General features: G+C 42.2%; 1 protein-coding gene across 1 annotated transcript in view; it reads right to left on the bottom strand.

Annotated features, from left to right (window-relative positions):
- The window catches only part of LOC144107857 (DDB1- and CUL4-associated factor 10-like), a 54,354-nt gene that overhangs the window by 3,387 nt on the left and 35,154 nt on the right, over window positions 1-15,813 (bottom strand). The window contains exon 5 of the mRNA XM_077641071.1: window positions 14,019-14,231. Within this exon, the coding sequence (XP_077497197.1) occupies window positions 14,019-14,231 (213 nt within the window). The remainder of the gene's footprint in view (window positions 1-14,018; window positions 14,232-15,813) is intronic.

A 15,813-nucleotide genomic window follows, 5' to 3' on the forward strand; every position in this document is an offset into this window, starting at 1 on the left:
TTAGCCGAAATGTGTAATTGAAATTTCGACAAAAAGTCTTGCTGGAGCAACAAAACTTAAACCAGCAAAAGAGCGGATTCTGCAAGAGACCTTTTCTGAAGCATTACTACCGTTTTGAAGCCGCTTGCAGGAATACGGAGGCCTCAAAAAACCTAGCGGAAAACGCCAGATACGTTGGCTTCTTCGCAAAGCACCACGGCAAGCTGTGGCGACGACAGGTCAAACGCCAAATGGGTGCTTCCTTTTATTACAGCGGTATCGAATAAAATATGGGAGGCTAAAACGAAAGCTATCGCCATTTTCACCACCTCCTCTCTGTGAGCACAGAAGACGTGAGCAGAGGACGGCTGCTGGAAAGATACATCAACAGGCCATGTCACTAATTGTGGGGCACTATCTATAGGTTTGAGAGATGAAAACGGATACCGACCGCCTGGCTACCAGCTGTTCTCGTCACTTTTTCGTCTGTGCCGCTGTTGGCTAGTGTGATATAAAGCGTAAACCGTGCTGCTAACGACCACTAGTCACCGATGTAATGAGGCAAAGCCTAATCCTTGCCATCCGAGCGTGCACAGCTTGGCACTCCGCAGTTTAATATATGCGCTTCATTTCAAACCGCGTTTGATATGTAAGGTAAGAAATGAATGTGCTTGTTGAAAGCATTTAATAACATTTCAATATAGGCAATGAGTTCTTATATCTGTGATTGTTCTAACCAGGTTTTATTTATGTATTTACTTATTTACTTATTTATTTATTTATTTATACATTCATTCATTTTGAGTACACCCAGGGCCAGAGGGCATTACAGAGGGCAGTCGGGTACAATAGACAAAATAAGAAAAGAAGAACAGCAGTCACTATTATAGAAAATGTGAACAAAATTATGGCTCGCCCAAATGAATAGGTTACAGCAATGCAATGAAACACATTAACAGCTATTAGCACAAAAGTAGGAGCAAAGAATAAAAGCAGACAGGTATGGCACGCAGAAAAAAGCATACCGAGAAATTTTTCGAATAGGTAGGAAATAACTATTCCTCAAATGTACTGTGCATAAATAGACAACCGAATTTGTGAAAACCAAAAAAAGAAACAAGGTTTGTTTGAACACCCAGATGAGATGAAAAGGAATAAGCAAATGGCATAGCGCAAAAATTCGATGTACTATGTTATCATCAGGTCAATTAAAGTAGATTTAAACAAAAAATGTCACATATTTCGACGACCAATTGGGGAAGGTATTTTCACTGTGCCAATGTGCTAGGGATGAATGAGTTGTAAAAGGGATTTGTTTGGCATGAAAGAATACCAATTTTATGACGATGATTCATCTGAGCTGAAAGATAGCAAGGTGGCGTTTTAAATTTGCTCTTAAGGATGAGATTATCTAGGAAATCTTGTGAAATAGGCAAAGGCAGAATATATTTCTACATTGAGACCGTAGTGGCAGTGATCAGCTTGATTTCATGGCAGCAGCACTAGAGTTAAGGTGACAATTCGAGGGAATGAAATGGGCCGCACGGTTCTGTATAGATTCAAGTTGGTATATTAGTGTCTCTTGATAGGGGTGCGAGATGGATGCAGCATATTCCGGTTGGGTACGAACCAAAGACTTTGGAGTAGCAGTTTTACGGAGTTAAAATAAATAATAAAGTTACGGCATATGTAGCCCACCACGCGGCTATCGCTGCCGCTTACATGATCTATATGTACTGTCCAAGAAAGGTTATGAGAAATAAATACACCTAAATATTTATAAAGAGGCACAGACTCAAGGCTACTATTATTAAGACGATATGAAGGTAATGTGGTGTTACGACGAGAAACGCGCATGTACTTGCATTGTTTATGTTTTTTTCCTTGTTCCACCCGTTAGTCGATTCAAGAGCATGATTAACATCCGATTTAAGAAGAGCTGCATCAGAGTCACTATTATATTCGCGGTATATGGAGCAGTCATCTGAAACAAGATTTATTGTTTAGCATAGGTTGTTAGGTAAGTCATTGATGTGTATAAAAAAAGCAGAGGCCCTAGAACAGAGCCTTCTGTCACTCCATATTCAGATGGAGAAGTGAAGGAGGAAGCGTTATTAGCGGCAACAAATTGTGAACGATTCGTGAGAAACGAATGCAGCCACCTAAGAACGTTAGGTTCAAGGTTTAATTTACTTAGTTTAAGAAAAAGCATTTGATGAGAGACCTTGAAAACTCCTTTGAAAAATCGAGGAATTTCAATGCGACAACTGAACCCCTGCCAAGGAGTGAATTTAAAACACGTGTGAAGGTCAAAAGCTGTGTTTCGCAAGAAAACAACCTCAATAATCATGTTGGATATCAGTAAAAAAGGCATTAAAATCAAGGAATGATGCAAGGTGAGAGTAAATAACATGCTCCATGAGTGAGATGTTTAATGTTGATCACAAGACTTATGCAAGGGAATCACCTTCCAGACCTTCTAGTTATCTGGTATGCATGCTTTTTCTAGAGATTGCTCCAATAGGTTAAAAAGGATTATTGCGCTTTAAACTTTGGTTTCAGTCAACAACGTTGAACTAATATTACCAACACCACATGACGACACAATTTTTTGTTAAGGTTTATAGAATCCATCGGTAAAAATTCAGCACTGGTATATGCAGGGGTTACAAAACACAAATTCAGGTGTCCAACGATACATGAGACAGATACTGCGACATTTCCTTTCCCCAAAAACCAATTATTATTAATATTGTAAATAGCTGGAACGAATACACTGTTGAGGGCATTTGCACATTCATTTGATTGGATTAGCTCGTCACTGGAGTCTTCGAGGATAATGGATGGAGCGTCGTAATTGTTAACTATGCTCCAAAATTACCTAGGGTCATTTTGTATAAGAGAAGGTAATGCGTCATTGAAAAATGCATCTTTAGCATCCTTGAGTGCACTTTTATATTCAAGGACCGCGGCCTGATAAGCAGTTCAACGTTCTTGGTAACTGGTTAAGTTTTTCGGAGTGGAACATGCGTTTTTTTCTTATTAGACAGCCGTTTTAACGATTTAGTGAACCATGGTGATTGTTGATTAGAGGTGATGACTAAGCGTGGAACATAATTTGCATTGAGCGCAGCAATTTCTTCTTTAAACAGGCTCCAATAAGCATTCACGCAGCGATCATGAAAGCTTAGTAAGTAATCATCCAAAAACAGACAGTTCCCGGTTAATAGAATCAAAATCAACCTTTTTTCAACCATGATTGTGTACTGTGGTTTTTTTATTGGGGAACTGCGCAAGTCAGAAAATGAAGCAGTAGATGATCACTTAGACCCTGGCAAGTATGGTATGGGCTGTAAAAGATCAGGCGATGGGGTGAGTGCCAAATTCTGAATATTAGACGCAGTAGGAGAAATTCGAGTTGCCTGGAATACAAGCAGGGTGAAGTTAAACTTACTGCACAAATTCAAGGAGGTGTCGTATTCACTTGAAAAAGGATCACAATAAGAACTCGCATTAAACTGCTCTATGATGGGGAAATTAAAATCGGCCAGTAAAATAAAGGGACTGCTCTGATAACAGACTGCAATCATATGGATGACATCAAGAAGTTCGTTAAAGGTGTGGGAGGTAGACGGCAGGCGATAGCAAACGCCCAATAATAATTTCCTAGAGCATGTGCGAATTTCGAGCAGGACAACTTAATGCGTTTACAGAGCGGATCGGAAAAGGCATAACGGTATCAGTAACAGCTACAAGGACGCCTCCGCCAAATCTGGACCTCTCTAAACACCGATATACGTCATAGCGCTTTTTGCAGGTAAGCAGTTTACTGCTATTTATCTTCCCCGATTGCCAGGTTTCAGTCAGACATACAATGTCAGCCTCGCAAACATTAACAAATCTTTGTATTAAGCTACTATGCTACGAATATTTGTGAACAAAAAACAGTGGGGTAATGACCGGAGACGTAGTTACGCTGCCCTTTGTGCAGTGCTGTTTGATGACAGATTTGGTCGTTGGCGTGGAGGCACTGTGGGCTCATTCGTAGAATCCTCAGAACGTTTTATTTATTTTTATTTTATTTGAAATACCCTCAGGACCATACGGTATTAAAGAGGGGAGTGGTTGTACAATGTAGTAAAACATAGGAATATGAGCACAATATTACAAAAGGTTGCTAGTTATAGAGTGTTAGCAAGGGCATCTTGAAATAAACGGCGATCATTGATTAGTGCCAGTGGTGCGGGAAGGTGATTCCACTCGTCGGATGTCCGGGGTAAAAAGGAATGAAGTATGCCTTCGTTCTGCAGAATGGTATTCCAACCTTGTGGGCGTGATCCATGCGTGATGACACGTACTGTAGGGGTGAAATAAGTTCTTCGCGTAGATAAGATTGGTGAAAAAGTTTGTGAAAAAGGCGAAGACGAAGTGCTCGACGACGGGACGCAAGTGATGGCAGACCGAGACTAGATTTCATGCTGGTTATGCTTGCAGTTGTGTTGTAGTTAGAGAGAATGAATCGAGCAGCTGTGTTTTGGACCATCTCAAGTGAGTGCGTTAAGTTCTGGTGATAAGGATTCCATATCGATGCAGCGTATTCGAGTTAAGGTGAAACTAGTGTTTTATACAATAAAAGCTTCATAGATGATGGTGTTTTAGCAAAGCTACGACGAAGGTATCCAAGTGTTTTGTTGGCATTGTTAACGACATGTGTGACATGAGCAGTCAAGGTAAGGTCATTAGTTATGTGAACACCGAGGTATTTATAAGAGTGTACGGAGTGTAGAGACAAACCGTTAAGGTGATAAGAGGTCAAGTTATTAGTCACTAGAGAAACACGCATGAATTTGCACTTGTTAACATTAAGGTTCATTAGCCAAGATTTACGCCAGGTTGAGATGGAGTCGAGGTCGGATTGTAGCATTAGTACGTCGCTATCGCATGTTATTTCCCTGAATATTACGCAGTCATCGGCGAACAGGTGATTGTGAGATGAAATGCAGGAGGGTAGGTCGTTAATGTGAATAAGGAAAAGAACCGGACCAAGCACAGAGCCTTGCGGAACACCGGAATGAACCACACACGGATCTGAGGTGAGGTCATTAATAGAAACAAACTGTTACGGTTTGTAAGAAAATCTTCAATCCTAGTTAGAATTTTTGGGTCCAGGTTAAATTGCTGCAATTTGTATAGTAGTAAGTTATGACACATTTTATCAAACGCTTTCGCGAAATCTATGAACAAGCAGTCAGTTAGTGAGTTACGATCAAGGATAACATTCAACTTATTAGTAAAGGGTACAAGTTGGGTTTCGCATGAATATAATTTTCGAAATCCGTGTTGAAATCGCGGGAAGAAAGATTTCGATTCTAGAAAGTTAGCTAGGTGAGAAAACAAGATGTGTTAGAGAAGTTTACAAGGAATGCTGATGAGTTAAGTTGGCCGGTAGTTTAGTGGAGAATGCTTGTTACCTGATTTGTGGAGTGGAATCACCTTCCCCACCTTCCATGCGGCGGGTAGCGAACCCTGGTCAAGTGACTGCTGAAAAAAGTTTGTTAGTATGATGGAAGAATAAACACTTGTATTTTTAAGGATTTGGCATTCATTAGGTCGCAGCCTGGAGCAGCGGATATTTTTAGACAGTTTATCAGGTTTGCAACACCATCAAGGTCTATTGTAACAGGATACATGGGCGCATAATCGAATGACACTGTGCTAGGAAGCGGGGGATGGGCTGTGATAAAAAAATTGGATGTGAAAACGTCATTTAGTCCGGAAGCTTGCAGTTCGGGGGGAATGGTAGCTCCAGAGTTGTTAACAAAAGATATGCTAATACTAACAGCAGGGTTGATGGTGCGCAAAAACTTTCGCGGATCAGTGCAACTTTCGCGGATCAGTTTGGTCGGCAACGGGAAGGCGCTTGAGATGTCATGAACGGAATCATCAAAGTGATTCTAGGTGTAGCACTTGTCTTTTATGAAAAGGTTGTAGAAGTGAAGCTTGAATGTCAAAGGCTAGGTTTTGCCAAATTCGGTCAGTTTTTTCTAGCGTGACGGGTGGTGAAAAATAATCCTCAATAAACGTACTTGTTTTTCATCCCTGAGCTTGGAACTATTAAGCAGTATATTCTGCTTTTCTTTGCAAGATGAAACGTTGGCAATAACTGGTCTGCCTTTTCTGATGCGAAACCACCGAGCCTGCATGCTCTATCGATCAAAAGTTCCGACGGAACTGACAAGCGGGATAAAAAAAAAACCTGAATAGTTTTTTTCTGAGTGAGTCCAAGACTCTGACTTCGTGTCAGGTATGCTACAGAATAGAGGGTTATCGCGTCACTGCCTGTCTTCAAGCTCAGGCATCCTGGTGCTGTTCTCACGCCCACTACGATCGCCGGGGTGCCGCCAGCTCTTCATTATAGGCAGCATATGAGGTCGCTGTTGATCCGGACCTCTCATGTGAGAGAGGGACGACGAAGAGAAGGTGCCTGTCTTGCAGCCATGCGGAATCAAACGGGTCGTTGAAGTGGCAGGGCAGTCCACTGATATCACGGGTAGATGACGATAGTGGCGCGGCGCTGAAGAGAGCCCATGCTGTAACCTGGACGAACAAGTAGAGCGGATTAGCTAGCAGGTCATGGTGCTTTTCTCACGCCCACTAGGGGCGCCGGGGTCCCGCCAGCTCTTCATATAGGCAGCGTATGAGGTCGCTATTGATCCGGACCTTTCATGTGATGGAGGGACGGCGGTGAAAAGGTGCCTGTTTTGCGGCCATGCGGAATCAAACATGTCGTTGAAGTGGCAGGGCAGCCTGCTGATATCACGGGTAGATGACGATAGCGGCGCGGCGCTGCAGAGAACTCATGCCGTAACCTGGATGAAGAAGTAGTGCGGATTTGTTAGCCGCATCCTGGTGCTTTTTTCATGCCGACAGATTTCATGGTAGATTGTCTGAAAATGCTTTACAATTGTCTAGTTTTATAAAAAACCACTTTGGAACACGTTTCAGGCAATTTAGTACCAGTCTGGAAACATCCACAGCTTTCGTGAACGGCTTTGGGCTATTGTACAGCTTCAATCCGAGGTCGGTGCCTTCATTTATACTGAGCCCGAAGTCAATTCTTTTTGGGCAGATGGAAGTAAATCTTGCCCATATGATGTTCAGATACTACAAAAACCAGAAATATTGCTCCTGTAATCAGTGTCATGCTGAAATCGGCTTCAGGAATGTACATATAGACAAGCGGAAAACGGAACCTAAGGGTAGACAGGCCCCCACGTTTCATGCCTACGCTGCAGTTTCTTCATCTGCAATATCATCGTCTGAGTCAGTGCTGCTTGATGCATCAAAAACATCTGCTGCAGATGCAGCATAATTGCGTAAAGCGAGATTTTTCCGAGAATGTAACGTCCCTACGGCTGACACCTTCCAGCGATGAACTACGCTGGAACTTCAACTACAACGGCATTTCAAAAATTGCCGCCCTGAAGGAAAAATACAGACTACGCAATAAACAAAAGTAGTACATCTAAACTACCCACTGGATAGCCGAAAAAGTCCTCGGCGGACACGGCAGTACTGAAATTTCACTTCGAATACCGATATCACCAGATATTAATGCATACTGACGTGGTAACGAATAAGTTAAGGTTGCTATTGTTTTCCTCGCCCAATAGCCATCGCAACATAATTTTTCTGCTTAAAAAGATGGACTGAAAACAGTTCAAACATTAATTATATTAAATGTGCATTAAAATAATCGTAATGCGTTCAACAACAGCTGATATTTGTACACCCGTGTGTAACTGCGTGGTGAAGACACACCACCACGAAATTTTCACCGCAGAATGTCATCTGAGTTTTATGCAGGTATGTGTGCCACTTTGAGGTATTCCGCATTTATGTCGTTATATTATGCCTGAACCTATGAATGTAGGGCAATATCTCTTCACTCACATCATATTAATATGACATATTTTTACCTGTTCTTTTTTCAGTAACTGCACATGAGCCCTACAGCCAATCATTGAATTACGAATTTTAGGGCTGTTTTTTTAGACAACTATGATAAGTCAACTAGGAGGACATGTGCACATTGTCTGCTGACTCCAAACAAGTGATTTCCAAGTTTAAGGAACATAGTGTGCCTAACTGCATGTCACACAAAGGCTAAAATAGTATCTGCACACAAAAACTAGGTCAGTTATGCTCTCTGCTTTATTTCTTATTCTATTGCCATGTCCACAGCACTTCCTCTCTTTACACAGTCCAATTGCAAGACAGACTAATCTGCAGCTTTGCCCTCTTTATGGCCAGCGTACCCATTGTACAAATATATAAATACCTGATAATGCACATGAATAAAAGAATAAAGAGCAATGCAAATCAGGAGCAGACTATCTGAAAATAAAAAAAAGTGCTGAACAACTGACTTTTGTTTCTCACCGCCTGCTTAAAGTCACTGATATTTGTTTTATTGGTGGAAAGGGCATTTCAGAGCAAATGGCACAAGGCGAACCTGACTTAAGTACTAGTTAGCCCATGGGTATAATAAACGTTTAATTAAACTGCAACAAAAAGGCAAAGGTGCTGGTTCTCAATTCTGCGCAGAAAAAAAAACAGGTCCCAGGGCTGCACAAGAGTTCACAGATTGGAGTAAAAGAAAGTATTTCAATTCAGCACTGCTGGAGAGCTAATTACTGTGTTTGGAAACTAAAACGCTCTACAGCACTGGATCAACTCTTGTGAGTTTACTAAAAAAAGACGGCTTTAGAAGTACGTTCAAGTGAATTAGTTCTCCATTATTAAGCATAAACAGCACTCTGGCTTTGATTTTGCTGGTGGAACAAGTGCCAAGAGAGAGAGAGGGTATATTGACGGGAAAGGCAGAGCGGTTGGTTGGAAAAATGAATATCTGGCCTGCTACTCAGCACCGGGAAAGGGTAAAAGGAGAGAAAAGAGGGCCAAGATGGGGCATCATGATGATGGTAGGAGGCAGATGAACAAAGACTAAAAGACACGGCACACTTTCTAACATGACAAACATGAATGAAGGCCCGTATTTTCAAAGTACTTGTCTTGGTGCACCCAAATGGCATTTTCTTTAACGTGTGCACATAAGTGGCAAGGAATTTTGCCAAGGCAAGCATGTGTTACTAATGCTTTCTGGATCTTGCAAAATTATGGCCGAACTCAATAATGCAGGTATGTGACAATAAGTACACTTTTCTATAAGACATCAAAAGCAACTTCACTGAATCATGTAGAATAACATACCTGCAAGGACTGTTTTCCCTCCTTATACTATAGAAACAAGTTATGCGTCCTACGTTATTACCCTTCTGTAAAGCGATGAAACTTTAGAACGTCTGCTTTCCGAAGAGTACATCACTTTTTAACATACTCCCCATCAGTAATGATGTATATGCACCAGGCGGGCACTATTTGCATGGCGTTGCAATAAATAAAACTGGAACAGCTGCTCATTACACCAATGGGGCATTCCTCTGGTGATCGCTTGGTCCCATGCAAAACATGCAGCCTTCTAATATTCCTTCATCTTACAAAACAGCTTAAATTATGATGGAATGAGGCATGGATTATAATGTCGGTGAGACAAAACAGCCTCGTACACAACACATAACATATTTCCAAGTAACATGCAGGGACTAATGCCCCAGATAATGAAAATTAATTGCTACTGTTGAGAACTGCGTCAAGAACTGATGTGCTCTTCGAAAAGGTTCATTCCAAACTCTAATTTGCATTCAACACCCTTCACAATTATCATTTCATAAAAATTTAAGCGGCTAAGAAGTGACCGAAGCGTGGCATGAGGTTATGGTGGAAATTAATCTTACCTATAGTTTAAGAATCGAGCACTAATATCAAAGAAACAAGGTTTTATGACTTCAATATGGCATTGAAAATCGCATAAAGCAAACTGAAGTGCCATCTTACGGTTAAAGCTTTCCATTATCGGTGTATTTCACCACGTGACTACTTTTCGGTAAAATACTACCTAGGAATGCATGAGGACTTTTTGTGTTTAAGCGGTGTTGTTTATATTTCATTTTATTTTTACACCACCTCCAGTGCACCCTTCAAGAAAAAAACAGCAATCTAATCGCATGGCCAATGACGTGCTTTGAACTTTTTATGATAGATGGTGCCAGGGTGTTTTGAATTTTAGTTTAACTGGTAACTACAGTCTAGTAAAACTCCGTTAAATAGCCACTTTGGGTGCGAAAACTCCAATAGAGTCTAGACTAGAGTAAAACTGTTTAATATTTTTTTGCGCCTGGGACAATATTAGGTTACAGTTCATCATCTTTTGCTACCGTGCAATTACTGTCGCGCTCATTGATCATGGTTTCCAGCATGGGCAAACACACTGAATGAAAAATTCTCGGTAAAAATCATATAATGCTCCTATGCAGGAAGGATACAGTACACCTTGGGTACCTTGTGTTTTTTGCACTGAAAAAAAAAACTGTGAACTTCATTTGAGTTGCTGGTTTCTTTTACTGCCAAGAAGGTATAAATTACTGAAAATGTTTCATGCAACGGGGAAATACTGTTCAGAAATTTCTGCACAATGCTGAAAAATTGGAATACAAGGGCAGCAGCGTGGATGGCTAACAATGCATTCAGAAGGTGTATGCAGCCATGTCTGCACATTCACATATATTTTGAAAAGCAGCGTGTCAAATCACGCTTGTATTTCGCACAAAATCTGCCGACTAGTTTAGGCATAGGAGAGTAGGAGGGGTATCGTTTGCAACCGACATATCTACTGCAACATTGCTCAACAATACATGAATAATTTCTTTTTTCTCATGCTCGAAAGCTCATTAATGCTCCTGTTACAAGAGCAATCTAAATGCCCATTGAGTGAATGACCATCAAAATTTTTGAGGGCCATCCAGATGCATCGATGCCACATGGCAAATTTCAATGACCGCTGAGTGAGTAGTGAACATGCGATGCGACAGATGGCGCTAGGTGTACCAACATTTAAAAAATCGAAGCTTGAAGTCAAACAAGCCGAATTCTAGGGTAAGTGGTATTTACATTATTACTTTTTCCAGAAAAAGCTATTTAAATACTTCACAGTTCCCCTCAATCTGTAGACTGCGATGGCGGAGCGACGATGGGCAGCGATGCGCGCTTCGTGTCAAAAGCATTCAAGTTTCGCCGGCGAAGCTGCCGCAGATCAGCAGTCATTTTTGTCGTGTTCATAGCTGCTGTCGTTGCAGCATTTGCGGGGCACCTCTTGGTCTTTCCTGTCAAAAAAATGCTCTTACAGGCGAAAAAAGAGAAAAGAAGCGGAACACCGCTACGCCGCGCATGATCAGCGTCGGTTTGTTTACATCTGACCGCTGGCTGTTCTGTGGAGCTGTCGTTTGGCAAAAAAATAAACATTAGTTTCTGAACTGGCTAATGTATTCTAACATTGTGCAATTAAATCAAGAAGATATTTTTAATAATTCTTGAGATTCCTTTGGCTATTCGCGAACCTTCATTGAGCCGATGTGTATCGACTCAATTGAAACCGCCGTGCGGCACTGGCCGATGCCCATTGCAAAAATAAAACTTCTAACCTTATCTGTCACCTTAAATCATGCCCATGGGAATGACATTGTTGGAATAAAATATAATCAGTTGAGAAAAAAATAAAGTTTTCTTCTAAAGAGCTCAATTTCTGACCTCTGTAAGTATCTGCGAAAGACATGGTTGCTTCCGTTTCTTATTTAAAAATTTGGTGAATGTGCAAGTTCAATTACTTCTGGAATGTTCTAACAACTACAGCAACTAGAAAAAATATGAAATTGGTCATGAAGAAAGAAAAGGAAAACTGCCTCACTCTCAATAGAAAACTCAACCATGTCTGGAGGCGCCTTAAGAGATAGCTTCGGATTAATTTTGACTGCCTGAGTTTCCTTAGTATGCACAGGCATTATACATAGCACATGGACGTAACCTAGAGTTCAAAAGTGATATTTAATGTGTGTACAGCAATCTTCCTGCACACTGACAAAGAATACAGGCCACAAGAAAGTGAAGTTCTAGACCTTTATAATGTTGGAAAATAGAGAGAACCCGTATAAAATTTTGGCTGCTGGCTATAATTTTATGCAGCAATTGTAGACTGTCAAGAAAACTTGCATACAAACAATCATAGGTCTGTCTGTTGTCTGGCTTTACACTAAGAAACGTTTGCAAGCAAAAGTGTCTGTTTCCCCTAATGCCAAGTCAGTGCAGCAGCACCTTTTAGCACAAACTTTCAGCTTGTCAACCAGTCAAGCTCTAGAATCACTCTGAGACCATTCCAGCTTAGGCACACCAGCCAACCTCTCTGGTCACCGCCTTGAAAGGGTGCACGCTTTATGCCAAGTTTAAGCTCACACGTGAATTTCAGTTCACACTGTCGTGAAAGGTTCCATTCTTCGAACGAAACGCGTCTCTTACAAAATAAAGTTCACATCAAATAATTTTTCCACATCAGTTTCCTTGCATTGTTTAAAATTGGCCTTTAATGATAGAACGCGGCACCAATATCCTGCGGCCTTCACTTATCGCCAGCCGCTTTCTGCTGCAGCGCGCGACAGCACCCATGGGCACATTCCAAAACTGAAATGTATTAGTCACTGGACTACTCATCCACACCTGCGCCATCGTCCTCACTAGTGCTGCCTTTATGATCGCTGCTGCGGTCCCACACCTCGTCGTTCTAATATCGTCGTGAAGCCAAATCCCACATTTCGCTGACAGCCGCGTCACGACATCGCGTGGAACAGGTGAAAATTTTGCCTCGCTGCAGCTACCACTCTAGTATCACCCGTTGCAAACATCGAACTTGCGGCCCGGCGCGCAGTTGTTCGTTTCTTCGGCGTAAAGAATGACCGCCATCTTGAATGTAGCCGTGAACGAGCGCTGGTCACTTACCGGACCCGTAGCACAAATAACGAAGGCCTACATTAAACACTTGTGAAACGCGGCTGGCAGTAGTCTAATGCGCCATAGCTACAGAGAAACCGCGTGAGCAGCTTCGGCTCTTTCGTCGGCTACGGGCACTCCCCGGTGCCGCTGTGATTATTAGTGTGGGTGCCACGGCGATTGGAACAGCAGCCCTTCCATCAACTATCGACGCTCCCTTGAGCGCCGAGTGCGCGGTTGAAAGTAAACAAAAAACTTAGATGACACCTATTAAGAGTAGAAAGCGAATGCGTTATCGGGCCGCCACTACTTATCAGCAGACACAATCTGCTGCCTCGTTTGGGGAGTGGGCTGGTGCTGTTTTGCTGCTTATCGACAACGTGGGGTGGGGATGCCAGTTCTGCCCATTGACATAACCACTGCTAAAGGCCAGCACCAAGAGAGATGCGGCAGAGCCGTGCAGCAAATATCCAACCACGCTCTATGTAGCATGCCTGATAGCTTATTCGTCTCGCCTTTATTTATGGTGCTATGCTTTGGTTTCGACTCTAAGTCAACCCCCCCACTTCGGATTTTGAAATTGTGGAAAATAGGTCGACTTACAGTTGTGTAAATACGGTAAGCTACTTGCAGAGGCCATGCATGCTGCAAATTGAAGAGTACTGCCCTGCACGCCTACAACAGTGGCTTAGTGGGTGTGCTGTTCGGCTGCTGAGTGCAAGAATGTGGGATTGAATCCTGGTGGCAGTGGCAGCATCTCTATGCAAGTGAAATGCAGAAGGTACCTTGCCCTGTAGTTTGCAATTTTAGAGCATGTCAAAGAACTCCAGGTGTGCAAAATTCATCTTGAACTCCCAAGTACGGCACCTTTCATAACCCACGTGATACTTTGGGACGTTAAACACCACATACCACATGCTACTTATCTTGTCCTGCACAAAGATCTTCCTGTTAGCTAGAATCTAGCTGCATATACAGCAACTGCAAATACAGCCACCTTTTCATGACACTTTGCACCTAAAGTAAACTGGCTGCAAATGGAGGCAGACCTTTTTCTCTTGCAAGTCTCCACAACAAACATATCGTTACCGAAATGCACCCACCTCTGAGTTTTCGTTCTTGCTTCTGTTACGAGACAGTACACACCAGCCGTGTGGATGCACCTCAAGGGATGAGATGGTCTCCTCATCATTATCATTCGGGAAGTCACAGATGAGCTCAACCCTGTTGCGGCGTGAAGTGAAGTTATGTGCGCGGCAGTCCCCTATGTGGTAGGCTGCTTTCTCAGAGGCCCGCCAACGGTACAACTTTGTTAACTGCACATCAAAAGAAAATGAATAGGACCACGATTAACGATGTGCCATGAAACAGTCACATTAAGCACTCAAGTGCAGCTTCGCAACAATGTTACTGCTCTCAACAATTACTCAAGGTTTGCTATAATTGGGAGACTATGCAAAACTAGCATTCAACCAAATCAACCTGCCAGCAAAATGAAAACTTTCAATTAGAACCAACACACTACGATTCCTTCTTCGGGCAATTTTTTTCCCATCTGTAGAAATAAGATAAACTTAAACAAATATACAGACCATATAAGATAGTGCCATGATATAGTAAACCGCCAAGAAGTGAGGTTATGATTTAAGTTAAGAAATAACACGGTCCTGATGAAATTCCCACAGACATGCATGTATGTTCCCCAATACAGTTAAGATGGATGTAGTGAAGAAACAAATGTACTTTATTAGAACGTTCTTCTGGGCTAGTTGGTTCATTTTCAAGGAAGGCTAGAAATTGAGCAAAAGGACGAGGGCAGGAAATACAAAATTATAACACCACTGAACCTATAGTTTCGCAATTGTTTTCTTTACCTCTTGTCTGTACCCGTCCTTTTCCATAATTTCTAAACTTTCTCGAAAATAAATATAGCTTAGAAAAAATATATAATTCACTACGCTCAGATTACAAGGCACATCGATCCTAGTCAACCTATAGAAAACCATCCATGATACAGCCACATTCTGAAAGCTGTTTTTCATCTAACTAATGCCTTTGTACTGTTAAAAATCAGATTTTTCACTATAGTTTCCATGTGGAAGCAGAGGCGCCAATTTCATGACAGTCCAAATAGGAGCGCAGAAGCCTTCTTTTGAAGGAAAAATATTTTTTCCTCGAAATGTCGTGTTCCAAAGTGTCAGAAAATGCCTTAATCTGGGCATCTTTAGAATAAAATTGTTGAGGAACCGTTCCTTGCCACAAAAGTCGGCAGAGGCACTTAAGGCTGCTTAAGTGCGAGAAGGTAAAAGCCCGCACACTCACTCCGTGAGCACAGTCGCCGCGCGCTGCGGCGTGATGGGCAGAGGGTATCGCATTGCCACGTAGGCGGCAACGCTCTACCTCTACATGGCTGTTCGAAGTAGCTGCTGCAGCACTGCTGTACACGTTCTACTCTACGCACTGCGGCGTGATGTAACCTACACACACAGCTTACAATACTACCTGTACGTGGCTCGATGTAGCCATTTCCGCGACACAATGCTAACTTCATGAGCGCAGTCACCGCCCTACCAGGGCTTGTGCCCCCTTCGTCACCAGATGCTACATCAGATCGCATTGGGTTGCGCTTACCGCCTGCATAAGGAAGCCATCTTTTACGGGTACCATCGATTGCTATGACACACACACACAGAGACATGTTTTCGCTCAATGGCGCAAGTAAGGCTTTCGCCTTAAAATCTTGTCTCCACACCTAGACATGTATTAGGATGCCCTGTCCTGCGCCGAAAGATAAACCGCCGATGATGCGATTTAAAAAAAAACATTCAAGAATTTTGCATTTTTGCAGTAATGGTGGAGTCAAAATTTTGGGACAAATTTTTTGCGGTGTTTTCCTAA

Source organism: Amblyomma americanum, chromosome 10 (genome assembly GCF_052857255.1).
Source record: "Amblyomma americanum isolate KBUSLIRL-KWMA chromosome 10, ASM5285725v1, whole genome shotgun sequence".
NCBI lineage: Eukaryota > Metazoa > Arthropoda > Arachnida > Ixodida > Ixodidae > Amblyomma > Amblyomma americanum.